The sequence below is a fragment of the Coffea arabica genome, chromosome 2e, assembly GCF_036785885.1.
Source record: "Coffea arabica cultivar ET-39 chromosome 2e, Coffea Arabica ET-39 HiFi, whole genome shotgun sequence".
Classification (NCBI taxonomy): domain Eukaryota; kingdom Viridiplantae; phylum Streptophyta; class Magnoliopsida; order Gentianales; family Rubiaceae; genus Coffea; species Coffea arabica.
Window position 1 is genome coordinate 35,916,002 of NC_092313.1, and position 27,917 is coordinate 35,943,918.

General features: G+C 34.6%; 1 protein-coding gene across 5 annotated transcripts; it reads left to right on the top strand.

Moving 5' to 3' along the window:
- Positions 1 to 13,449: 13,449 nt before the first annotated feature.
- LOC113732485 (uncharacterized) lies at positions 13,450 to 27,820 on the top strand. 5 transcript variants are annotated; one of them, XM_072080468.1, is made up of 9 exons: positions 13,450 to 13,890; positions 15,075 to 15,181; positions 17,039 to 17,131; positions 17,232 to 17,315; positions 17,963 to 18,027; positions 23,205 to 23,310; positions 26,386 to 26,504; positions 26,788 to 26,909; positions 27,147 to 27,820. In XM_072080468.1, the coding sequence occupies exons 6-9, from the start codon at positions 23,205 to 23,207 to the stop codon at positions 27,442 to 27,444; spliced, it is 645 nt and encodes a 214-aa protein (XP_071936569.1). In that variant the 5' UTR covers positions 13,450 to 13,890; positions 15,075 to 15,181; positions 17,039 to 17,131; positions 17,232 to 17,315; positions 17,963 to 18,027; the 3' UTR covers positions 27,445 to 27,820. The 5 variants fall into 5 exon arrangements, with proteins under 5 accessions (XP_071936569.1, XP_071936570.1, XP_027114067.1 ...); XM_027258266.2 differs by lacking the exon at positions 17,963 to 18,027 and having other exon boundaries at positions 13,451 to 13,890; positions 17,252 to 17,315; XM_027258265.2 differs by lacking the exon at positions 17,963 to 18,027 and having other exon boundaries at positions 13,452 to 13,890.
- Positions 27,821 to 27,917: the final 97 nt, after the last annotated feature.

Consider the following 27,917-nt stretch of genomic DNA (forward strand, 5'->3'; position numbering starts at 1 on the left):
CTGAAATGGGTTAAAATAGGGGAATTAAACAATTCTATTGAACTATTGCATTTTTGCTAAATATTTAGATTCATGGATTCACTAGGATGTAATATATCCCTGTATTTTGATTAATTGATATATGTGTTTTAATGTATTTTTTCGCCAGGAAACAAAAGTTAACTATGCACTAATGGAAACATTTTGGCTTCTATTTCAAAGAATTGGTTTGAATAGTTAAATTGCAAGGAAATGCAAAAAAAAAAAACTACAAAGAATTGGCAATTTTTTTTAATTATGTGTAGAGTGCAAAATTATGAACTAAATGAAGGGAAATTATGGCTAAAACTTTTTAATTTTGATGAAAATGCCTTGAATTTGCTTGATTATGCACAATAATGTGAATTATATAGTTAGTAAAAGAAGTACTATCCTTATTTGTCTGTCTCCTCATTGTAATTTTGAAGGTTTCAATACGAAAGAATGTTCATATCTTTCTTTAAAAAAAACCTCCAATAAGTCTAGTACTTAGCAATCAGAATTTTCTATTCAAAATTGTCAACTTTTGCATAAAATGATACCTGAATTATGAGAATGCTTAGTAACTTAAGAATGTGAATTGTTGGGTAACTGGTGACCTTAATTTAAACATATTGATTCTCACATTGAAAAGTAATTACACATTGAGGAAGCCGATTTTGTGGAAGTATCAATAAGCTTTTGTCCTTCTACCTTTCTTGGTTGAAATGGAGCTTGAAAGATAGATATGAGGTAAGTAATGCATTCATCGACTAGATCAGTTACATGCTAACATGATTAAGTTGAATAAGAGGTATGGAGGTGAATTTGTGATATTTGATGTATAGTTGTCTTTTATTTACTTGATATTGCTAGTACTTTAGGTAAAAAGGAGAATTCTAGTTTATTTTGCCTTTGAAGAATTAAATTGAAAGAAGAATTGTAGTTTCAACCTTTGGATCATTGTTTAAGATTTGTGTTTCTATTATTTGAGGAAAAGCAATGATTCAAATATAGGAGAGTTGATAATTGTCTATTTTGTATGTTATTTTGGTGTTGTTTTAGTATGTTTTGAATCATTTTTGGAATCTTACAAGTGTGAGTATGGCTTATTTTGATAAGATATTGTGGTTAGACTTGTTAATGGTAAAACTGGTGATTTTATCATTTTTACTCGCGAAAGTTTACTATTTTTGTAGGAATTAAAGAGCAAGCTTCAAATCAGACATGACATGAAGACCAAGGCAATATTTGATAAGGATTAAAGAACTTGTGAAATCAGAAAGCCATGAAATTGGAAGTTGGCAAGGGTTTAAAAACATTGAAGGATTCATCCCTACCAACCCAGTGCCGAATTTTGGCCATGAAGGTAGGCTTGATGGCAGAAGCAGTTGCAAACTCACCAAAAATAGGGGATCTAAATTTGTTGTCGTATTGACTTGTGTATTACAAATTTCCTTGCCAGATTGTAGGCAAAAGAAATGTTTCTCACACTCCTGAAACAAAGCAAAAGAATCTGGCCTTACTAAGAAAGCAATCCATTGCCAGATTCTCCAAGGGATTAATCCATTGCCAGATTCTCCAAGGGATTATTCGTAGGAAAATTTTTTGCAACTTGAACAAGTTGCACCCTCCTCTTCCCTATACATAGAGACTTGAGTAACATTTTTGTAGGCATGGAGGGGCTCTAAAATACTTTTTCTCAGCTACTATCTCCACCAAAAACACTTGAAAAAGCTATGATTAATTCTAGTTTTGAGAGGTGGTTTTTCATGGAGGAGATTTCTTGTAACATTCGTATGTATTGAAAACAAGCTAAAGAGGACCTTGAGGAGCTTTGATTTATCTATTGAATAAGCATTTCTTCACTTTTTCTCTCTCATTTACTTCCTTTATCCATGATTTGCTACAAGAAATGAACTTTGATACTATTTCTATCATATCTATTTAAGTAGTCATGTTCTAGGGTGGATGAAGTTATTATATCTTGATTATGGATTAATTGTTGGTTGAATCTGGCTATATCTTGTACTTGTTAATCCATTTATTCCTTAATTTAACATTTATAATTGCATGATCACAAATTATAAATCATCTAAGTTGTTAGTCGATGGAGGTTGTTAGCAATGATAGATAAGGAATTTATAGAATTTAACGAGTAGGCACATGCAAATAGTGGTGCACTTTGGTGGATTTCATTGCTCATTTCATAAAACTACATCAGCCATCATCTAGTAATTTCACCATGAAAATAAAGAAACCTAATATTTGTAAAAGTTGATTCATTGGCCAAAGCAAGTCTCCTTGGCAACACTAGAGTGAAATAGTGGTGATTGAACCACTTGATTCATGATTTTCTCCGTTGTATTCGTTTTACATTCACTTTAGTGTAAGTTCATAGTTGGTAATTTTTTCTCACAATTGTGACCAGTTCATCTAATAGAGTAAGAAATGGCCTCGGTAATTGATTCTTGCTTCTTGTGGGATCGACCTTAATACTCCTCATGAAATGAATTGTACACTTGTAGGAATGGCAGAATTAAGTATATAACTTGTATGTGCTGGATAGAACCCATCACTATTTCTTGTAACTTTTAAAATAATTGATTTTAAAATTGCTGCCTTAATTATTTGATACTAATAAATATAAGATTAGGTTTCTAATAATATTTTTTTTATAATTCCACTATAGTAATACAATTTGTCCCAATGTAATTTTTTCTTTATGAATCAAAAATAAAAATTACTCCACAAATTACCAATGTTCAATATATATACACACACATAATATCTCAAAGCCAAACATTTGGAGCGTCACACTCCTACTACTGTTGCTATTTCAAGATTTTTGGTACTATTTTGGATTTTTGGCCCTTTTGGGTTAAAGGAATATGTCTTTCTCATTCTCCTGAAGTTGCTTTAACCATTGTCAAAAAAAAAAGAGTGATAAGCAAATAATACTACAAAGGTTTTTGCTATTTAGTGTCCTAAGGCTTGCAATAAGGACATTAAATATGGAGGTGAATTAATCAGTAATGCTTCAAAATTAGAGTTAATTACACTTTACCTTCTAAACTTATCTCTAATAACACTTTGCCTTTCTGAACTCCAAATATATATACTTTACCTCTTATGGTTAACTTGTTAATAGGGTGTATATTAAATAATATTTTGCATAACCAAAATATCCTTGGTAATTGTTGAACATGTATGACAATTGTAACATAATAAATAAACTCTATTTTCAATAGTTGCCAAATCCATTTAGACACAATTACATCATTCATTCAACCTTTAGTAATAAAAAATGAGAAATGCACTAGTCCTCCCTTACATATGGTTAATGTGAAATTTTAGTCCCTCAAAATGAAAAGAATCAATTTTTAATCCTTAACAAATAAAAAAACAATCACTTTTGGCCCTTCTCACTTTTCCATCCAAATTTTAGCCGAAATAAGTCACGTGCACATAATGTGACTAATTTTTAAAGGGTAAATCTGGCAATTCACTTTAATGTTGACAAAAATATAAGGGACCAATAGATTACTCCTCAATCTCCTTCAATTCGTGCTCCTCCTACAACCCAACTATTTCTTCACCCTAACTTATAATCAATCATGTCAAGATCAGACCTAGCTCAAAATTTGTAGCAAATGAATAGATAGTTTTTTTTGCTACCCCTTGTAATTATTGTTACTGTTTTTGCTTACCAATCAAAAAACAGCCATGGATGGTGACTCTTGAAGTGCCTGTTTGTCATTCTAGGAGTTACAAATCTACTCTTCAATCTCGATCTAGCAAGCCTTCCTACATCCCCAGAAAAGTTCTTCTTTTTATCTTTTTATTTTTGGTGAATTTGGGATATTTTTTTTAGCTTGGATTGTAATTTTTGTAGCTTGGATGCCATAAAAAATGGATTTTAATGATGGGTTTTTATTTTTTGTTCTAGGTTGGTGGATAGGAGGGACAAACTGGCATGGTTTTAATGTAGAATTGTTGATGGGATTCAAGGAAATTGAGATTGCAGATAATAATATCTGAGAAGAATTTGCATGACATTTTTGTTCATAGTATTTTGATATTGCTGGACTGTGTTGCCATATTGATGATGAGCATTCTTTAGAGGCCAAGAATGGGCTAGATAACTGTCTTTATTCACTTTTTTGTTTCTTTTTTCTAGTTATATTATCTAGATTGTATTGCAACTATTAGGAGCTCTTTTCCCTATTTCTAAAGATTAGACTATAAAGGAGACGTAAAAGACTTTCATTAAAGGTTTAGAATAAGCTTGCCAGCCAGTTCCAGCAATTTTTATGTTTTATGGATATTGAAGCAAATAAGACAAAAACTTGAATTAATAAGAAAAATGATAGTAAAAGAACTACAGTTACTTAGATCTAGGTTTGGGAAGAATTGAAGAAGATTGAGGAGTAATTAGTTGGTCGCTTACAATTTTGTCAACATTGAAGTGATATTCTAGATTTATGATAGGTGTCGAATTTGTACAATAATAAATATCTTCTCAAATAAAATATAGATTTTTATATATAGTGGTGAGTAGAGTCGATTCCCCATGGACTAGGAAAATTTTATTTCTTTAGAACTCAGAGTTTGGGAGACTTTTATAAAAATAAGAATAGTTAAATAACCCAAATAAAATAAATAAATAAAACCTAAATGATAATTTATTAAAATTAAAAAAATAATGGATAGACTCTAAACAAGAAATAATTTCAGAGATGGTTCACTCAATTGATCATCAATGCAATGATAATTTCATTTACTTACTGATAAACAAGTTATAACTGTCAAAAAAGCGATAACAGTCAATTTCTCCTTATTATATTGGTAATTAAGATATGACTATTAATAACTGCCCTAATCAAGAAATAACCCTAAGTACGACCTTAGAGTTCAATTTTTAAATTACCTTAAGAATTAGAGAAGTTCTATTCTAATCAAATAATATGCTATGAGAGTTATTTTAAATGAGCCCATATGTCCTCTTGACATAAATCCAATTATACTAGTTATCACTAGTTTAAAGTAATTAAACAATTACAGATTTAATTACTCTAAATGATTTTAAATTATTAGGTTGCACTAAATATCGGACGCCTTTGATATTCAAACAACATAATAGCCATAAGAAATTAAAGCAGAGAAGATACGAATACCAGTGAATAAATAAAATAAAAAATAATCAATTTGATTTCACAAATTTAGATGAACCAAATCCTCCAATGTTTCTTAACTAGAAATAAGTGTTTAGTTCATCATCATGGAAAAAGCCACGCGCGAAATATTGGAATTTATTACTCCAGCCATTCTCCAATTGAGATGAATTCCAGAGAAAAAGAAAACGAATTCGGTTCTCTTGTTTCTTCCTAAGAAGAAACAATACATACTACTGACTAGTGTCTCGTTTGGATAAAAAGAAGAATAAAGAAATGATAGTTCTTGCGTTGTTTCCTACTCCTACTCAACGACTTATCCAACCAAAGAGTTCTAATCCTAATAAGCCATCAAGAAGTTGTTTCCAAAATGTTCTACAAAATAGCCTAGACTAGCATTTCAACAAAAGTAGAAGGCTATCGATTCATTGTAGAATCCGACTTTCGTTTCTTCAATTTAAGATGGAAAATCAGTGTCAAATTCGGAGTTCCCAGACTTGTAAATTAGATCTTGATGCGCCCATGCCAAATTGCATAGTAATTCAATTTTAATTCACATCTTTAATCCTTTTTTGCTCCAAAACCCTGTAACCAACACCAATTACTAAATATAAGTAGAATCCATCAATTAATACAATATTTGATAAAATCAAAGAGGGAAACAATCATAAAATTAATGTAAAAAATGCAACCTATCAATTTTTTCCACACCTAAACTATACTTGTTCTCAAACATATCATAGCTCAAAAACAAAATCAAGATAGCAGGTAACTCGCAATATATCATACTATCATAAACCCTACCATTCCAACAACTTCATCAAAATTTGAATGCACCAAACTCAACAATCCTCACAAAGGTTCGAACATGTGCACTCGCCACTCAATAGTGTATTGGGTATAACATAACTCTCAAATCGACACCATGGAATAACTTTACCATAAACTTGCTCACATATCACATCTCCACCACCAATAGGGAATTTAATACAAGAATCCAAGGGACTTTCGTAAGATTGTAATAGGTTTGGGCAAGGGGTAGGATAAAAAGGTAAATTAAGGTGTAAATATGTCAAGAGGATGTCAAGAATTCATCACACGAAAATTTCTCGACTCAATCTTCCAAGACTTAGCATCAACTTTCATCAACTTGACAAGTGTAAACATTTTTCAACAAATTGCTTCTACCACTTCAACACTTATGCACAAAAGCTTGCATCTCTCCATTTTCTTTCTTGTTCTCTTTTTCATCTTTTTTTTGCTTCGTTTTTTTTGGCTTTTTTTTTAACTTTTCATGATTCCTCAGCATATTCAAACACTTGCGAACCATCTCACTTGCTTTATTTCCCTGCAACAATACACCTAGTTTTCAAGCAACTAAATTTAGACACTCTTTCAAGATGAGATATGAAAAGAAAGTCAAGAGAAAAGGTCTTGGGTAGCAATTATGGTTTTAAACAAAGAAAATGGGTAAAAGTTGAAATGATCTCACTAATGGTAAACAAAGGGCTGCTCTTTTAAGAAAGTCAAAAGGGATTAAATCCTAGGTGCCCTAGTCACTTTCATGCATCAAATTCAACAAAAATATAGACTTGACACATATAACAGAGCAAGTTCTAAAATGACACAACCATGTGTGACAACCACCCAACAATGAAAAATAGAGCAAAACATAAATGAAATGCTCATTAATAAGCCTAATAAACACACATAGTGGTTAAAATTTGTCAAATTCAGTAAATTCATCAATCAAATCTGTTACTAAGAAAAATAAAATGTTCAAATAGCATAAATTTGCTACTCATACTCACATCTTGATTGTATACATTCATCATAGCCAACAAAGACGGCTAACAAAAAGGAAAGAAAATTAAACAATTAATGTCTAGTTAGCAATCCAAACCCCTCCCCCACATCTAAATATTACATTGTCCCCCAATGTAAGAAATAACTAATAAAATAAAATAAGGGGACAACGACACTTCTCTGAACGTGGAGGAGGCATCACATGGCTACGACGAGAGAGGAAGGAGCAGGTCGAATTCCTTGTAATGGAAGTAGGTAGCCAAGTTCTGTGTCGTGTGGCTGGGGAAGAAAAAGGAAAGAAAGAAAGAAAGAAAAGGAAAGGGAGAAAGAAAAAAGGGAAAGAAAGAAAGAAAAAGAAGAGGGAAATTTTTTTTCTTTTTTTGATTCTTTTTACGCCGCTCAATGGAACAAGACATGGGCATGCATGTAAAGGGGAAAAAGTTTTCTGATCATCAAGTTGTGGTATTTCACACTAGCGCGTGACTTGAAGGCATAGGCATGGCCTATTAAATTTCTGAAATTGCAATATGAGTTTGCCAGTCAATTAGGCGTGGGCATGTCTTGTCGGGTAGCAGTCTTTTGTCCACTAAGATAGCAAAATGAAAATCAAACACACAAAATATAGGAAATCTAAAATAAAATAAAAATAAATAAAAAACGAATTGGGTTGTTTTACAATAAGCGCCTTTCTTTAATGTTTTTGGTTAGACATTGCTATGTCCAATCAAGAAGGATAAAATCTTCTCGTTTCAGTGTTTCATTCTCTATTGAATTCTGATAACTTTTGTAAATAGAATGATCCTTAAGCATACGAATTACTTTCTTCCATTGACTAGTAGATAGCACCAAATAAGCAATCAATGACGTTAATTTTTCAATCACTTCTCCATCACAAATAATTATCAATTCAAGATATTTGGCCATCTCAATTCCAAACTTATTCCTGCCATGATACTCAAAAACTTCTAGTACAACAAAATCAATCTCACTAACAGAAATTATAGAATGAGAGTTAGGAGAATGTAGTTTAGGGAATGGAGGAGGTGTCACCACATTTGAAAATTGTTCACTGGATTTGTTCACTGGAACAATTTGAGGTTGGGGTTTCATTTCTTCCTTTTCAACTTCTTTTTCAACTGCATTTTTAGATCCCCCTTCTTGAGACTCCTGTAGTTCCTCATTACTTGTCAGGGTAATTGTACTCTCATCTTCCTCAAGGTTGACAATGAACTGTGAGAGCAATTCTTCATAAATTTGAGAAGCCAATTGCGTCATTTTAGATGCCATCTGACACAGTTGATTCGTCAAGTCACAAATACTCTTTTTTTGTCTCTTGTTGAAATCGATATATATTCGCAACTAGTGATTTCATTATTTTTTCAAGAGACATACCTGACGTTAATGATGGTTATTACTGTTAATATTGATGTTGAAAACCTATTGATCTGTTACATAAATAAAATTGGAGTTATCACACTATTTTTGATTATACACATTTGAATAAAGGTCATTCCATGTTTGAGACAAGGTTGGAGAACCTCCAAAATTATTGATTGGGACACTCAGGTCATTTTGAAATATGGGGCACGTATTGGTTGAATGATCCAAGGTATAACAAATTTTACAAATTGCAACAACCAATTTTTCTACATGAGAGGTTTTTAAATGTTGATTATTAGAAAAAATACGCATCTCAAAAAATGTTGATCATTAGAAAAAATACGAGTCTCATTACCCCTCCTAAAAATGAAATTCAACCTATCACCAAAATATTGAATGTTAGTAACCATAAACTAGTAAAAAAAGAGAAAAATAAAAAAAAAGATGAATTCACAAAGAAATAAATTAATCATGCATCAGTCCCTGGCAACGGTGCTAAAAATTGATAGGTGTCAAGTTTATATAATAGTAAATACTTGTTCAAATAAAATATAGTTTTTCTGTATATAACGGTGAGTATGGTCGATTCCATATGGACTGAAAAAAATTTATTTCTTCTAAAACTTAGAGTATGGAGGATTTTGTAAAAATAAGAGTAGTTAAATAACACAAATAAAATAAATAAATAAAAACTAAATGATAATTTATTAAAATTAAAACAATAATGGATAGACTCTAACCAAGAAATAAATTCGAAAATGATTCATTCAATTGATCATCGATGCAATGATAATTTCACTTACTTATTGATAAACAAGTTATAATTGTTGTAAATAAAGGAGTATTTCAAAAAATTTTATTCCACATTGGAAAACCATAAGGATTTCTACTTTATAATGCTTTTTTTTTTATTGGGTGTGTGTTAGACTAGTAATTAGTGTGGACTCGTATGTTTGAGAAGGAAGTTGAGTTTGGCCGTTTCAGTATAAACTGACGGAGTTGCACCTGCCTGCGTGTGGGTTAAGCACAGTCTAAGATAATTTTACTACGAGCAAGAAGTAAAATTTATTTTTCTTTTTACGTTTTACAAAATTAGGATAAAGTTTGACTCTTTCCACCGGAAAGATAAGTTCTTATCTCATTGGTTACAAAAGTTGAGCACGTTCACAATGTTCTTTTATTAACGTTATTTTCCGTTACATAAAACTAGCCACGTTTCTTTTCGTGTTCTCAGAAGTTATCTCTTATCCTTTCCAATATACACTTTTTGAACTCTATAAATAGCAGTTACTCCCACTTTAGAAAGTACACCAAAAGCTGACAGTAGAAACCTTCCTGACTGGTTTCTTCTTCTCCTCCTTCTTCTCCTTTTTTTACTCTCTGTTGGATTTACGCAATTTTTGCTAGTTTTGATTCTTCTTGTTTATAACAAGAAAAAGGCTTGTTTAATTTAGAAAAAACATTTCAATCTCTTGAAATAGTTTTTAGAATAGTGTTATTAAACACGACTCAATGTTCATTTTAGTAGATTTAGTTAACATTGGTTTTGGCTATTTTTCCTACAATCTGAGAAACTATGGCCTTCGATAATATTAACACCTCACAACCTACATTCGCATCAGTTGCAGTCGCACTACTTTGGCTAAATCTTTTTTGGATGTCATGAAAATTGAAATTTTTGCTAATGAAAATTTCAAAAGGTGGCAAGAACGTGTGCACTCTCTACTCGACATTCATGGAGTGACCTATGCACTGACAGAAGCACAACCAACTGCAACTATGGACATCAAGACACAAGAATCCTAGCAATAGTTCAATAAGGTATGTCGGCGTACTATTTTACAAACACTTTAAAATGAACTATTTGACGTGTACTGTAGTTGCAAGGAAGCTAAGACAATTTAGGAAGTTTTGATAACAAAATTTACCGTCGAAGACGCCACCAAACAAAAATTCATCGTGAAAAATACAACTAATGGCAGATGACAAAAGACAAAAAAATAAAAGCACAAATCATTGACTACCAAATGCTACTCAAGGATCCAAAAAATGATGATATAAATTTGTCCGAAAAATTTGCTACTGGCATGCTAATTTAAAAGTTGTCCAAAACATGGACTGACAACAAAAATAATTTGAAGCACAAGTAAAAAAATTACACCATTGATGAGCTCATGAAACATATTTTGATTGAAGATTCTAACAGGAAGGAGTTAAAAACTGTCTAAACTAAGGAAATGACTCTCAAAACTAACCTGGTACAAAGCAATAACAAAAGATATGTCAATAAATTTCAGAATTACAAGTCCAATAATCCCAACTTTAAGAAGAAGAAAGGCAATTACTATATTTGTGAAAAATTTGGACACTATGCTGCTCAATGCAGGCACAAAAGAAAGGTGACAAAACAAATACCAATCCTCCTAAGGTTAATTTGGCCGAAGGAGATGATATAATTGCTATTGTCATCTCTCAAGTTAACATTGCAGCCAATGTGAAAGAGTGGGTAGTAGACTCTGGGGCTACACGGCATATATGTGCAAATCAAGCAGCATTTTCCTCTTATACTCCAATAGGGAATGATGAATAGGTGATCTATCTTGAAAACTCCAAAAGTTCTCTTGAAACTCACATCAGGAAAAAATTTGCCCCTTAATGATGTGTTGCATGTGCCGAATATTCGGACAAATTCGATTTCTATAGTATTGCTAAAAAAAAGTAATAGTGAAAGTGTCATTTGAATCTGACAAGATTCTAATGATAAAAAATAATGTTCTTGTGGGCAAGGACTACTATAATCAGGGACTTTTGTATTTAACAACATTTCAAATGTGATCAATGAAAATGCATTATTTTTAGCTTATATTATTGATTCAATTTTTTATGGCATGCTAGATTAGAACATGTTAATATTAGCTGCATAAAGAAAATGCAATCACTTGGGTTACTTTCTAATATTAATAATAATGACATGAAAAAATGTGAAATATGTGCAGAAACTAAAATAACAAAAAGAACTTGTATAACTGTTCATAGAGAAACTGAATTATTAAATCTAATTCACACATATTTAGGTGACTTAAAACAAACTATGATTAGAGGGCGAAAAAGTTATTATGTTACTTTTATAGATGATTATTCTAGATATACTAAAATTTATTTACTTAGAAATAAAGATGATACTCACAATGTCTTTTTATCTTATAAGATTGAGGTAGAAAATGAACTTAATGAGAAGATAAAAGGAATTAGGTCAGATAGAGGAGGTGAATATTTAGTTTTAGATAAGTTTTGTGAACATGCAGGCATAATACATGAAATAACACCTCTTTACTCACTAGAATCTAATGAAGTAGTTGAAAGAAAAAATAGGATACTAAAGAAAATAATGAATTCTATGTTAATTAGTTCTCATGCTCCTGATAATTTAAGGGGAGAAGCTATATTATTTGCATGTCATCTACAAAATAAAATTTCGCATAAAAGACTGGCAAAATACCTTATGAAAAAATTATAAACCTAATTTAAGATATATAGGGTTAACAACAAAAAAACCCCCTGTAGTTTAGCCATCATACAGAAAAGTCCCTTGTGATTTCATATCATACAAGTCGATACTCCATGGTTTGAATTATTCTGAAAAGTGGACGGAAATCGTCAAATGTACGGCGTGTGTCTTAAACGCACTGAAAAGGCACATGTTTCTTGCAGAAAATAGATTTCTACCACAAACTTTCACCTGATATGCCTACTTTACCCTTCACACTTTAATAACAAAGAGCTTCCGAGTCTTCCGAGGCTTCGGCTTCGACCAAAATTGAAGGCAGCATTCGAAGAGTATTTTCGAACATAAGACCCAACTGTTGAATCAAGGAGGCACTTGGTAAAGAAAAGTCCGGCTACATAAACGAAAAAACAGGGGACCAAAGACTAACCATTCGCTGCATCGCTACTGCCATGAGCATTTGGCCAGTGGCAGCTGCTGATGGTGTTTGTCCATTGCCAGAGAGTGGCCAACCCAGAGCAGAAAGGAAAATAAGAAAATTTGAGAAGCAATAAACTAAGTTTAAGACTCGAAAAAAGTGGGGTTAAAGAAGCTAAGTGAGACGGAGAGAGAGCGAGACAGAAACCCAGGTGGAGATGTTGCTGTTGATAGTGTCTTTTGGCCATTGTGTCAAACAGCTAGCGCTCAAAGATCATACAAGATTGCAATCCTCCAAAGAAATGGGCCCACTCATGTCCATGAAAAAAAATGCTTAAACAAATAAATCAACAAAATCTTAAAAAAGAATGGACCATTTCTACAGTCAATAAGTAGTATGAAGATAGTGGGTTTGTTTTATAGTAGAGTGTGTTATTCTTTTATCCATGCAGATAAAAAGGCGAAAAGGAAGCAAAGGGCCGGGGAGGGGGGAGTGGTGGAACTTTGTTTCATTCATGAAAGAAAGTCAAGAACAATATGCTCTTTGCCTGAAGAAAGGAGGAGGCAAAGCAAAGGAAAGTAGAAGAGAAGTGGGAAGAAAGGCCGTTATTCTGTTTTCTGACATATGTTACTCCCTGTCCGGTTGTCCCCCTCAACTAATCCTACTTAGTCTTCTTATCCCACAAATAATCAATGAAAACTCTTTTCTCCCCCTTTTTTCAAGCTCTGTTCGGATACCTTTTATGGATTTTTTTGTTTTTGTTCTTGTGTACGTGTTTTTTCTCACCCGTTGGTTTCGACAGAATGAAAGTGCAAAATTACTTTTGCAATTTTCACTTATATCAAAAGGGTATTTTCATCTTTTCATTCAACTCCATCTGTTTTAACGATTTCTGTCAACTTTTCAGAATAATTCAAACCATGGGGTACCGACGCGTATGATATGAAACCACAAGGGGCTTTTCTGTATGATAGCTAAATCACAGGGGGCTTTTTTGTTATTAACCCTATTTAAAAGTATGGGGGTGTCTCGCTAAAGTGTAATTACCTAAATCTAAGAAAAGAAAATTAGGTTCTAACATTTCTGATTGTATGTTTATTGGATATGCTGAACATAATGATGCATATAGGTTTTTTGTTTTAAGAAGTGATGTGTTTGATTGTAATACAATTATCAACATATATATTGAATAAGAGCCGAAGAGCTCTTTAACTCTAAAGTACTTTTTGGTTTTCGTCGGCCCTCGTGAGTTGCTCGTGATTTTTAAAGGGCATCAGATGGAGTTTGGACACATGTTTCTTTCTTTCTTCTCCCTACTCTCCATTTCTTCCCCCTTTTTCCTTTGTTTCCTTTCAACCCTAAACCGCAGCCGCAGCTAGGCAGAATTCCAACAAAAAATTCTCTCATATCCCTCCACGCCGCAACTCCAGCCCACTTATACCCTCTCCTCTAAAAAGAAGTTGTCAATCCCCTCTCTCTCCTTCTCCGATCAACTGCAAAGCTAAAGTTTCCTTGATTGTCGCTTAAATTTTAGAAAATTTTTGGGCAATTCTTCTCCATTTCCCACAAAAAGAAAAACATGATTTCAAACAGATATCCATGGCCATGATGTAAGCATTTCCATCTCTCTTTCTCTTTTCCCTCATTATTATCATTAATGGCTCATTCCTGCTCTAAAGTATCTATGTTTTAGTTGCTTAGATTAATGCGTTTAATCGCTATTGGTGCCCTAATTTGAAACTACTCTTGGGTTAGACATGAATCTGGGAATTTGTAAGATACTTAAATATGTTTCGTTGCTTAAGTTGCAACTGAAGTGGAGTACGTGTTAAATATCTTATATTTCACGAGGAGCATCTGGATTTTGCTCTTGCATTGGGAAATTACTAATTGGGATACTTATGTGAGGAATCTGTTTTCTGCATGAATTGTTATATCAGAGTGAGTTATATGGTCTGACATAGTTTTCAGCTTATGGTTTTAGTTGCTTATTTCTTGTTGCTTGCGAATGTTTTGCTCTGGTATTTTATGTGTTTGTTGGGGTTTGTGTAAGTTTGATTCATTGAGTTACTTGGAGGTTGTGGGATGTCTTGGTGCAAGTGTGACAGCGCAGCTTAGTTTTACTCCTAATTCTTTTAAGTTCCTTTTGAGGTGTAAATAATTAAGTTTTGTGACTAGACACAGGCTGACTTAAAGGTTGCAGATTTTCATGGTTTAGGTAACAATCGGTTTATGCCTTTTGATGGGATTAAGTTGGTGGAAAGCAAAAACTTCGTCATTTTTATTTCTATAAGAGATGAATGATGCCAGGATTGTGAAATTTTTTGATATCGTCTTTCGGTTCTCCATGAAGTTTAGTAGTCTCCCCGTGATTGACTACGAAATGACTAAAATGCTGAATTATAGAATGAAAACCAGAAGTGATGAATATCTTGGTAAAGGTAGCTAGAAATTCAGACTTGGTATGTGTCCCTAGCATCCCCAGCATCTACATTGATATCCTGATTAAGGATACTAAATGATTTTAGGATGATTCTCATACTCCTGGCAATGTTGTTAAAGGATGTAGCGTTGCTAATAACTGATAACGTATCTCAGGTTTTGTGGTAATTAACATTTGCCAGAGAGTGCTGTTGTTTAAATTTGCAAATTTGATCAGTCAAGATAGTATTGTTGTGTGATAAAGTCTCAATTTTGTTTTGAGCTTTATTTTGGTTATTGTTTATAGTATGTGTTCTTTAGTGTAACCTAACCCTGCTGGCATACCTATCCCTGCGTTTGCCAATTTACCTAGGTTTGGCATGATGGGCTTGGTGACAAACTATTTTGGGATGGGACCTAAGGCAAGCACAAAACAATGAAGTCAGCTGTTGCAGTTTCAACAAACAATTCCTGGAAGTGGTAAAGACATCACTCACTCTTTGGTTTTGTGGGTTAAAAGCTCTACATTCTCTTGCTTTATTTTGTAGTGTGGGGTTGCATCAACCCTTGTATGTTTTGGTTGCTATTTTCCTTGGGGGAACTTGGAGATTTCTTTAATGTCTTGAGAAAATGGAGGTTTACTGCTGATGTTTGATTAGACAAGCAATAGGGAGGTGAAATTTTAACTTACCTTGATACTGATTTTAAGTCTTACTATGTTACAGTCTGTGGTTCTTATTTTTGTTTTTTTTAGTGAGGTTACTCTTGGTTTCTACGTTACAAAATGGTGTGATATTTCAAATCAAATAAGCTAGTGCTAGGTTGTGTGAAGTATTTATGAATGTGAACAATTGATGATTATATGTAGAAATGAGGAACTTTCTCCAGTGGAATTTGGTGGGACATTTGTATGATCTGGGTAGGCGATGGATTGAGGAGTATCCTTACCAGCTTTTTACATTTTATCTTGTTGGAGAATATTTAATGATGAGATTCTTCTGATTATTATCACTCCAATTGAGTTAGGCGGTAGTACGAACATGGTTGTATCATCAGGTTTCTTTGTGAATGGTGAGTCAATGATACCAATATGAGATATCGTTAGAGAAGAAGAAGCAAGATGTTAGTTACCTTTCAATTTTATTCATCTCTTCAAATCAACTAAAGTTGAATTAACGTGGACTTTATGAGCAGTATTATGAATCACATCAATTGATATCTCACAGGCTAACAAATAGTTGCTACTTTCTTTGTATGATTGACCCACTCGCTGTCTCTCTCGTTAGGTGTTAGATCCTGTGGATAAATTCTCAGAGAATGAAGCATCTGGTGTGAAAGGAGTTTGAATGTCGATGCTTAGAAATTCTCTGTTATAATCCTCTTGCTTGTTTTTAAGGTGACCTGTACTAATTCATGAGATCAATTGCATGTGTCATGCACCATACTTAAATATGCTTCTGTTAATACTCTCAGCACTCAGCAGTGGCAATTGATAATTGATGTAGTTGGTGTGTGTAGAACAGAATAGGTTACTTAAAAAAATCTATTAGATTACAATTTATAGCACTGTATGGCTTTGTACAAACACATGCATGTGGTTTCAGCTGCTAGAGTTGATTGTTCTGAGGGCACCCCTATATTGTACAATATTTTTTATCAAGATCTTTTTCACACGTTTTCTTTCCATTAGGTGGTAAATTACTAGCCCTGATGTTAGGTGAAGTTGATTTTCCTTTTTCCTCCCTTAAGGACACAACATGCTCCAAGTTTTATAGGTTATTAGTATTTTTTGTTATCCAAGATGAATGAAATGTAAGGATAGTATTCTATAAGCAAGGTAGGCTAAAACTTGCTTACTATAATTGCAAGTTTGAATGTAAGTGTACAGCAATCATTTTTGACAACTGCACTTCTTGCATTCTTTTGTTCGTTTATTTTTTTTTCTATAAATGAAATGGAATCTAATCATGGGATGTTTGAAAAATCAATGAAATCCATCTTAATGTTAACAAGCAGCAACATATTTTCCATTTTATCCTTGGAAGTTGACTTTAAAAGTAACAAATAGCATTTGTACCTGGAGCATTTCGTTTTTAGTTGTTAGTTCACATGTCAATTTACAGAGATCTGTATCAGTTTAGCAAATATCCAAAGCATCATTGTGTTCCTAATGGATATAATCAAATGTACTCATTGCAATACATTAGACTAGAAGTTTTACAAATTTAGCAAATGGCGGGGAAAGAAAGAGGGGTGGCTGCCATTATTTAACTACTTTTCTAGATGTACAGATATGTGTTTCATATTGCTCTGTTTTTCTTTTTTCTTTTTATTAAGTGTACATTGGATAGATTGAAGATTACATCTGCAAGTTGGCAAAGAGAGGAACAACAACATCTTAGAATGGTGTACTATTTTGTGTGACTCGAGGTATGGCATAGTTTAAAATTGTCACTTGTTGGAAAAAAACCAACATCATCTTCATTGTTGCATTTCTATTCTTATTGTTAAAGCTTTTATAATAACATAGGGATTTTTTCGAGCCGGCAGAACTTGCGCATGAGATTCCTTTGTACCATCAAGCAAGCAAGAAGCTCTCTCCCAATTGGAAATAGTATGCCTTCTCCCCCTCCGGGTCCTCCCTGTGTTTTTTTGGCAATCTGTTTCAAGATCAAATTAGGCTTGTTTTAGTTGAGTAGTTTGTTTGATGATTGTACATTCTTTTGAGTTGTCTTTTTTTTGTGCTGAGGTGCCAGTTTACTGTCTAGGACTTACTTCTAATTGTCTTAAGTGTTGAAAATTTTTCATGATTCTCTAAATATCTTTCTGTTATTTGGTGGAGAAAATGCGACATAGGTTGTCAATTTTTAAGTAGGTTTTTTTTACAACCTTAGCACATTATGGGGCCATAGTGTTCCCTGTCACTGTTTGGTAGACTATATTTATATATTTGTCAAAAAAAGATAATTTAATCTGTTTGGAGGTTTTGTCATTTTCTGTTCTGGATTCATGAAGATTGGCCACCACAAGCAATCATTTTGAAATACTTGATGATGATCTCTTGCTCTCTTGTCAAGTAAAGATTTTTGGATATTTTATATATCTACTCATCACAGACATATAAACATTGAGATCTCAAGATAACACTTAATTAGACTAATAAGTTGCAGTGATTCAATTGTTTTTCTTATGTCCTTATGTTTGGTTTGTCTGGTGATTCTTCTCCTGAATCTTCTTGTGTCATTTTTGTTATTTGTTTAGCTGCAGGATGCTCCTTTGACTAAAGACTTGTGTGACGAGTTTCATGTTGATGCCTGTGGTGCTCAGTTACAATTCTTGATAAATTGTTATTTTTCCTTTTCTTTGTTTTTATCTATTTCACTGGTTAATTTGTGATTGACAAGCTAACCTTGCTTTGCAGTTTCTGCTGAATTATACAACTGCCCCTAAAATTCTTCTTTTTTACTCAGTAAAAAGTTCTTGTCTTTTTGCCTTCTTTTATGATTTGTTTTTCTTCTTGCCAAGGATTCCTTTTTTTTTTTGCCTTTTACAAATGGTTTTTCTCTCGTCTCGTGTGGTGGTTCTTTTGGGGTGTTTTCCTGCCTGCATTGGTTAAGTTGTTTTCTTGTTTTGAATTTCTTTTGGCTTTTCTCTTGTGCCTCAAGTGTTTGAGTTGTTTTTCCAGTTTTGAAGTTCTTATCTTGTGCTTTGGGCGATTTGATGGGATTTTCTAATATCAGCATCATAGCTCTTAGAGGTGGGCACGGGTCGGGTACCCGCCCCGGACTGCAATTGGCTGACCTGACCCTAACATGTCGGGTCACTAATTTTTTGATCCTAATCCGCTCCGATTATCCTCGGATACCCGAAAAATAGGGGTGGGTCATAGGGTACCCGCCCCTACCTAAAAAAAACTCATTTGGACATCTTTTTTTTTTTTTTAGACTCCAACTTAAATTCATTACTAAATCATCAGTTACAAATGTATTCGATATTCCTTTGCATCAGCAACCAAACAGAGTAAGAAAAGCACAACAAAAGCAATAAAAGGAATTGAGTAAGACAACAAGAGCAAATGAAGAGCACACAAATTAATTTACACTAAAAAGGAGAAAAAAATTCACAATGCCCACGGAATCACAATGCCCATGGATAATACAATCACAATCCAAAATCTAAATACCTCACGGAATCAACCGTTAGCAATATGAAATTAGGAGAAAACTTGATACCTCACATTGCCCAAATCTGAATCAATATTATACAAGATGCCTAAATACAAAGTATCAAAATGCGATGCAAAAAATAGATAAGGTCGATAATGTCTGGGTATTGGGCATATCTTTGGTTTTCTTAGTTTAGACATTCGGTAATCTGCCATTCTGCCTACAACCTTGTTTTAGGTTGAATTTTCTAATTTTTTTCCCTAAAGAGATGTCTAATTATTAGTTGCTCCAATATTTGCTCAATCAGCATTCTCAAAAAAAAAAAAAAAACCTGCAGATGAAGCCTGAAGGTCGGCGTTGGCTTGAGAAATCGAAATCGAAAGTCCCTGTTGAATCGTCTGCTTGAGGCTTGAGGCTTGCAGGCTTGAGTTCAACTTGACAAAATTGAAGAGATGGAGAAAGAAGATGTCGATTGTCGGCTGAAGGTTGAAGAGATGGAGAAGGACAAGGAGAAAATGAATTGAGGGAGAGGAAGTGTCGGCTGTAATCTGAAGACCAATGGATTGATTTAGGTTAGGGTTAATAATAATTTAAAATATGATACAATTACCCCTATATTTTTAATATTTATATATTATACCCCCGGGTCGGGTACCCGTGGGTTTTTACTTTTACTATTCGTATCCGTATCCGAATAGTTAGGGTACCCGACCCTATCTGATCCGCTGATAGAAATCGGATCGGATATCCTATTTTACGGTGCGGATCGGGTCGGGTTTTCGGATTTTTTTGCCCACCCCTAGGTAAAATGTTAAAAATTTCATGTAACATTGAAAATCAGGGTTGCCAATGAGACAGTGAATGAATGCAACTTTTTTTTGGGGGGGGGGGGGTGGGGTGGGGGGAAGGGACTTAAATATAATTGGAATGGCATGATGCGGAGAAAGTAGCACATAAATGAAAAACACAACAATACAAAAAATGAAGAAAACTTTTGATGGACCAAGACTTTAGAAGATTCAGGGCAAAACAACATCTCTAGGAAAATAGCTGAACTCCAACATGCACAGTGATTGAGAGAACTATAGCAAAGGAGGAAGGGATCCTCTCTTTTTCTTTTTTTTTTGGGGGGGGGGTGGGGGCGGGGGTAGGGGTGGGCAAAAAAATCCGAAAACCCGACCCGATCCGCACCGTAAAATAGGATATCCGATCTGATTTCTGTCAGCGGATCAGATTTAGGTAATTACACTTTAGCAAGACACCCCATACTTTTAAATAGGGTTAATAACAAAAAAGCCCCTTGTGATTTAACTATCATACAGAAAAGCCCCTTGTGGTTTCATATCACACGCGTCGGTACCCAATGGTTTGAATTATTCTGAAAAGTCGACGGAAATCGTTAAAACAGATGGAGTTTGAATTATTCGGCCTGTAACTGATGTTCTCCTTCGACTCTCGTGTCGAAGATGAGCACCCCCACCTTGCCGGTGCTGTTAATCGGAATTTGGGGAGTATATCAGATTTCGCAGTGATCGATTAGCATGGAGAGCCTGCGTACCTTCTGGACAATTGTCGATGAGAACGAAGGGAACGAGATTTAGAGACAAGGTCTCGTCGTGCTCGCTACTAGTCTGCTACCGTCCAAGTTTCCTCTTTCCTCCGCTGCTTCCAGCCGAGAAGGAGTTTCATCTTTTCTCGGCCTTCATCTTCTCTCTCTCGCTTTCAGCCTTCATCTTCAAGCCATCTTCAGCCTTCATCTTCAAGTTTTGTTCACATAATGAAGAAATTTCGGTACAGACGTACACTTTATAGGGAGTGCATTCATTTTACTTGATCTTTTCTCGGCTATTAATCTGTGTTTCTACTTTATTTCTTTTAGGCATTTCATCGAACAGATTCTGCATATGTATTTTTTATTAAATTGTTGGTGGGATCATGGTATAGTTTCCATTTTTATGGGATTGTTGTGACTTCTAAGTATTCCAGTAGTTGCGAAATTTACCTACGACTATTTAACTGGTGAGTGAATGTTAAGTTACTAGTTATGATTAGATTGTGACAAATGGTTGTATTTCATTCCCATATGACAGTGGCTATGACTTGTGAGAAGTTGTTTTAAATGGTTTAGTTTATGTCCATGTTTTAAATCAAGTAAAGGAAAAAAAAAAAAAGGGTTCCAAATTCGGTGAAATTGAAAATTACCGAATTCCAAATTGAATTTGGAATCGAACTCGAATTCGGAAGTGGTGAAATCAAAATCGAATTCGGTCGGTTTTCCTGATGTCAAAATTTCGAAAAATTCTGAATTCAAAGTTCGGAATTACCGATTTCGATTTCGATGCACACCCTTGCTCCTAACTGAATTGTAAAAGGCATGTTTGTATGGAAACTAGGAAGAATTAAACTCATCTCTAGAAGTCTTGACTTACACTGAGTTTTTGCCCTTTTTTCGTATTTTTTTGGGTATCCAACCGTCCGAATCCTACGTCTTGCCCCCGCAGTTTTCCCATATTTTTGTTCTTTCCGCATCTCCAGTTCTCCTTTTTTACTTCCCACTTGTCTCTTCCAATCTCGACTTAAACATTGCCCTTTATAGAGCTTCTCTTCATGTACACTAGTTTTTGTTAATAAACTTCTTGAATTTTGTATTCTAATCATCATCTTATTTGTACTTGTTATTTGTCCAATTTTATTCTGTCAATTCCATCTATCAGATTTCTTTGGGTTGACTAGATGTTGTTTTTGAGGCTTTACCAAGATGGCTTCTTGATTAATATATAATTCAGTTTGATTAATTTCCATTATTTATAGTGTTATTATGTATAAGATGTCTGATTCCCCATAGAGTTCTGGTAAGGTGTGCAAAGTCAAATGAGAGTAGGGGGATTGTGGCTACAAAAATTGGCATATGCATTTAGGTCTCCATTGCAGGGGCGTCGGAGTATTCCTTGTCTTGCATATCTGAGCTTACAGTGGAATTTAAATTGAGAATTTGACTGTCATATGGATTATCAAAGAGTTTTAGATGAAGGAAAATAGCGTTCGTTCTTATTGGTGGAGAGAGATTTTTCTGAAAAGTGATGAGTCTGTAAGCTAGAAGCAGTACTTGCATATGCTTATAGCAAGTGGAGCATATTGGCATGGGACCATTATTTCCTTTCTCATGCCATTGCTTGCTGATTTTCCTCTACTCCTCGTAACTTTTTTTTTTGCTTTTTGTTGTTTTGTGTTGTATGTAGATCAGCCACCTTTTCATTCAAAATTTCTTTTTTGGCATGTCTGTGCGTATCCTCAGTCCTTACTTGGCTTAACAGAACTATTCATGGTACTCATATATTTGGACTGTCTTGTCAACCTGATGATTGATATGCATTTTAGACTGGTTTCCTCCAATTATTCTCAATTTGTTTCAGGGAGATTTTTCTCATCATTCTGGATTCCTTTATATCTATAGATGGATTACCATGCAATAAAGGAATTCTCATGTTTTCTAAACTTAAAAAACAAGTTCTAGGTTGCAAATTTCTTGTTTTTTCTGAATAAAATGATGGCAATAATGTTTGATCCGATAGTCAATTTGGCCTATTAGCTTGTGTAAGATATATTTACTATCATAAGACCGATTCAAGATTGTGTATTACACACATTATTCCCTGTTGTTCATATTGGGCATTTTGAACTTCAGGAGTCATTTTGTCTGATTTTGTTTCTAAGTGTGTGCAATGGCAAATAGGTACATGGGGTATGTGTAGTTCTGAGAGAGTACTGCAACTCTAGTAGAGCATGATCGATAGTCTGTCCTAGGTTCTTCCTTTTTATATAGGTTTGATCAAACCGAATTTCTTTGAGTTCTTACACTGTCTGTTCTGAGCTGACTTGGGATCACGCTTTGAGTCTAGGATACAAGACTTTCTGCAACCATGGATTTGTTGGATTTGATGCAGTTCCCTTGTTCTTGCCTTTCCAGCACCCACCCCCACCCCCCCCCCCCCCAAAAAAAAGGAAAAAAGAAAAAGAGAGGATCCCTTCCTCGTTTGCTATAGTTCTCTCAATCACTGTGCATGTTGGAGTTCAGCTATTTTCCTAGAGATGCTGTTTTGCCCTGAATCTTCTGAAGTCTTGGTCCATCAAAAGTTTTCTTCATTTTTTGTATTGTTGTGTTTTTCATTTATGTGCTACTTTCTCCGCATCATGCCATTCCAATTATATTTAAGTCCCTTCCCCCCACCCCCCCCCCCCCCCCCCCAAAAAAAGTTGCATTCATTCACTGACTCATTGGCAACCCTGATTTTCAATGTTACATGAAATTTTTAACATTTTACCTACTTGTTGAACAGATGGAAAGAAGCATAGCAGATGAGCTCTACTGTGATCTATTGAATGTGTCCAATATTCATTTAGATCCCAGGTCAAATGTTGATGGTGCAGTACATAATTCACATGGTATGTTTTTTACTCTGAGCTTTTTTCTTCTGTTAGCTATTAGTCAATCTGTTCATGTATGCTGGAATTGAGAGCTACTTAATTAGTACAATCAATTCAAAATTCATGATAATCTATTGGTCTTGTGTTCTCAGAAAACAACCTAGGATTGCTTGCTTTTGTTGTTTTAAGAAATGATCCATGATTGGGGGGGAGGGATGGGTTGGGTTGTTCAGGGCCCAAAATGGAGCCCTCCGACTTACACTATAAATAAATAAATAAATAAAAAGATCCATGATAATGTTTGTTGAAGGGTATTGTTAATGAAACCATTCCCGAATGACCTTAGTATGGTTACTAGGAAACAAGTAAATGAAGCCTAAAAAGAGAGATGAAGACTAAAAAGTATGGTTTCTTGCATTCTAATCTATCCAAGTAGCAGTTTACATCATTGAACAGGTAGATAAAAAGTCCCATGATAAAGATATATTTCATTAACTTCTGGTAAAAGTGTTAGTTTTGTCTTATACGGGATATGAAGTACAGTCCCTTTGCATCCCAAAACGTGGGCCAGTTCTACTCCTGCACCTGCTGGAATCCAATTATTCTTTCTCGAAGTTCAGTTTCAGCCTTGAAATTGCTAATACCTCATAGGAACTTGTCTAAACTATGTAACGTGTTCTCCTCCTGCTTCTTAAAACATTAGTGTCATATGCAGTGACTATGCAAGATACTGCTGCACCTTCATAATCTCTTTCTATATTGGGCATTACTGCACCTCTATCCATTCTTAAATTTTCTGGGGAAACCTTTATATGTCCTTTCTTTGATAGTTTGAATCAATTTGACTAGTGATTAATTGACTATACCAGCAAAACTTTCGCTTGACCTGCTTAATTAATTACTCTATCTACTTCTAGCCCCATTTTTTTTCATTTATGTAAGAAACATAGTGGCCAAGCATAGGCATTCTGAAAGTCTAGTTCAAATAGCACACCATTCTCAATCTTGCCTATCGAGAATCTAATTTTCTAATCAATCGAATTGCATTTAGTATCTGCCTTCACTTATGAAGATGTTTTGAAAGTAGGAATTTCCACTCTCCTGCAACCTCTCATCCACATACTTTGAGTGCATGCTATTATCCTTCGATGCTGTGAACTGGTCTTGGGGCCTAGTAGTTCTTTTTATACAAAGATGAATGCTAGTTGGGAGTCGCTTTAATAGTTTTTTAGAAGGCATTTTCTTTAGAAAACTTCTGTTATTTCGTTATATTTTCAATCAATCTCCCAGGAATTCTGAAAAAAGGCAATAGAAACAATGACACGGTTTTGCTTTCTGTATCATCAGAGCTTCCTATAGATTCAAATTTATTCTTATCTGGAAATAGTCCACTTTTGCATATTGGTGTCAGATAGGAATCATATTGCCGTGAGGTATGTGTTATAGGTCAAATGATATGCTAAACCCTAAAATGGTTCTTATGTGAAGAACTCAAACAAAACCAGACCATATCTTTTTAAAAAGCTTACTCCTTGATGTGCTTGATTCCAGTTCCATTTTTCCAGTAGAGTTCCTTCTTCTTGTTGCATAATCTTGACAGTAGTATGGTTCTGAAGCAATACTAGTAGGATGACATATTACAGTGGAGCCGGATTTCCTATAAAAGTAACTGTCTTATTTTTATCTTTGTGGTATTTATGCTTTAAAAATTGGTGGACACTGTTGAGTTGTTGAAAAAACTATAAGAGAATTCATGTACCCCGAGTTTGCAAAACTATGCTAAAGCTTGGAGCTTAATCTGGTTTATTTGATTTTTCAAGCGCATGGTTCATTAGTATTTTCTTTGGACTGCGGGATAGGTCATGGCTGTGCTTGGGTCTGTAAAAGCGTCATGCATTTGGTGCTTATATTTCAGGTTACGAGTTGAATATATTTTTGTTTGATTAGTATTTTGCATGGGCAGACAAATTAGTAAGGATTTAAATATAATAGTTGGTGGAGGTTAAAGATGATTGAACAGTTCCCATGGTTTGATTGATTCGCCATTTCGATAGACATATTAACTCCTCTAAAGAGTTAATATGGTTCATGCTATAGTCCGTTATCAGATTCATGTTTAGGAGCTAAAGCTGTGACACTGTCAAATGGAAACTTGACAACTTTGGTTCTTTAAAGTAAGCATGATAAAGAGACGAGATCAAACTCTTGTGGTAGGAACTTTTGTTGTTTCAGGGATGTGCAGTTTGCTGAACCATTGAGTTTTGCTGGTGCGTGAATTCCTATTTTTCAATTGTGAGAGCAGATATAATATCAAACTAGGTTCTCATTGTCGAAGCCCTTGAAAATTACTGAGTTTGTTTGGATAAGAGTTTATTTGGATGATTTATTTGAGATATTTACTGTAGCACTTTTTGTGATGTGATGTATGTGAGATAAAAAGGTGATTGGGAAGATAAAAAGGTGATTGGGATTTGTGAAAACAAATTTTGCAAACCAAATTTGGCTTGTCCAAACAAACTCAGTGTTTTTATAAAAACACCACACTTACCTTCAGGCTGCATTGCCTTTGTTTACTTGGTGGTCCTACCCTTATATAAAGATGCTTGAAAGTTGAGATGCCATCACCATCAGGTTAGGCAGGATCATTATGGTTGGTAGTTTTGGGGCTTTTGTTGCGCTACGAGGTTCTGTGATGCAGGAAATAGTGGCAACTGCTAAGGATAAAGATTAACGAGGAGAGAACACATTAATCTACAAGAAAAGGAGGATTAGTCAACCCAGGAGAGCTTAATTTGATACCTGAATCATATGATGAGGAAAACGTATTGCTGCAGTACAGAAATATGTCCATTAACTGGGGGCTATAGAATCTAATGTTGCCCTAGATTGTGAAAAGTCCAAATAACTTTTTTAAAAAATTCCTGCCTAGTGGTCCAACTGTTTAAGACTGGCAATTCTAAATAGCTACTGCAGCACTTAAGTAAACCCCTGGGGAGAACTTCTTATCTAAATAAAATCAAATTAATTGATTATCAATTAATAGTGCATCAATGTGTTATGTGAGCCTGACATTTTATCAGTGTCTAATTTCAGATAGTGATGGGGATGAACTATGGTATGATGATGGAGCTTTACCCTATGAGACAGAGAAAGTTGAAAAAGCATTTGATATGGAAAGGGAGTGGCAGAGGAGGCGCGAGCAATTTCATACAGTATCCTTGTTCTAATTGGCACGTTAGCAAGTTCGTGATTGTGCCTCATTTAATGCTGATATAGCATGATAACTGAAACTCCTAAAATAATAATCATGTGGGAAGTCTGTTCATGACTTTAAATAAGAATATCAGAATAGGTACATGGAGGTGAGAATGAAATTTGATGCTATTGAGAGTTTGGGATTAAGAAATATGATGAAGCTATTTCACATCCAGTTTATGTGTGTTCTATTTTTTTTTAATAGATAATAAATATTTGTAAATCCTGATGAACTATCAGATTGGATATCGTGACGGTCTGGTAGCTGGAAAAGAAGCATCTGCTCAAGAGGGATTTAACATAGGCTTTAAGGAATCTGTATTTGTTGGCCAAGCATGGGGTCTTGTCAGAGGCGTTACCAGGTAAATATAATAAGACAGAAATTATTGAACTTTTACTCCACTGCTTTTAGAGGTCTTGGGTTCAAATCCTCCTTCCCAGCCACCATCCCTCCCCCCGCGCGAACTTGTTAAATCCCACCCCTCCCCTGCTTTTGCTTTTAAGTTCCCTTCCACCACTTTTAACATCCCAATTCTTTTTCTTCCTCCCGAACGAAAGTCTCCTAGAACTAACAATTTTCCTTCCATCTCTTGACGAAGTGCTTGGGTTTGTCTTCCTGATGGGGTAAAAGAGGGGTTGGTTGAAACAGAGGAGAAAAGAAACAAGTTGCGGCAGTTGCATGAATCAGTGCGTGGTATTTCGGCAACAGATGCACTTAGGTTGTTCCATGATCACCTTAATAACAATTTGATGGAGCATGGGGAGAATGCAGAAACCGGTTCCAATACAGGAGATTTGCGTGCCCAATGTTCTGGTGCTAATGTTATTGAACATTATGTCCGGGAGTTTAACTTGCTTCTTGTTCAATGTTCTGCAATGGATGTGCACCTAGAATGACTTAAAATTGTCATGTAATGCGTGGAATATGCTTAGGTGTATTTGCATCCAAAGGAAATATATTTGGCGTCTTTTGGATAGCGCCGCAAAACTAGGCATCTGTCAGATATACCATTTCTGTTTTGAAAGGTTTCTCATCTGCCTATATTGAGCCTGGACGTTGAAGCATTCCTTGCAAGCCAGCTGCTTGGGCAACATACATAGCTTGATTGACTCTGCTTGATCTCAATAGTTGAATCGTGTATTCTTCTTGGCACCCTTGAAAGTCTGTGAACTTTGACAATGCCACTTTTGTAACTGGAGCTTTTATGGTTAGTATTTTTGCATAGTAAATTTTGTTTTTGGAGATAAATGAAAAACATATTTTTTAGGGTTAGTTACACTTTACTCCTCAAGCTTTTACCTGAAGTGTACTTTACCCCTCCCGAACGAAAGTAATGGGCACTTACCTCCTTTGAAAAATTCCCCTGTAC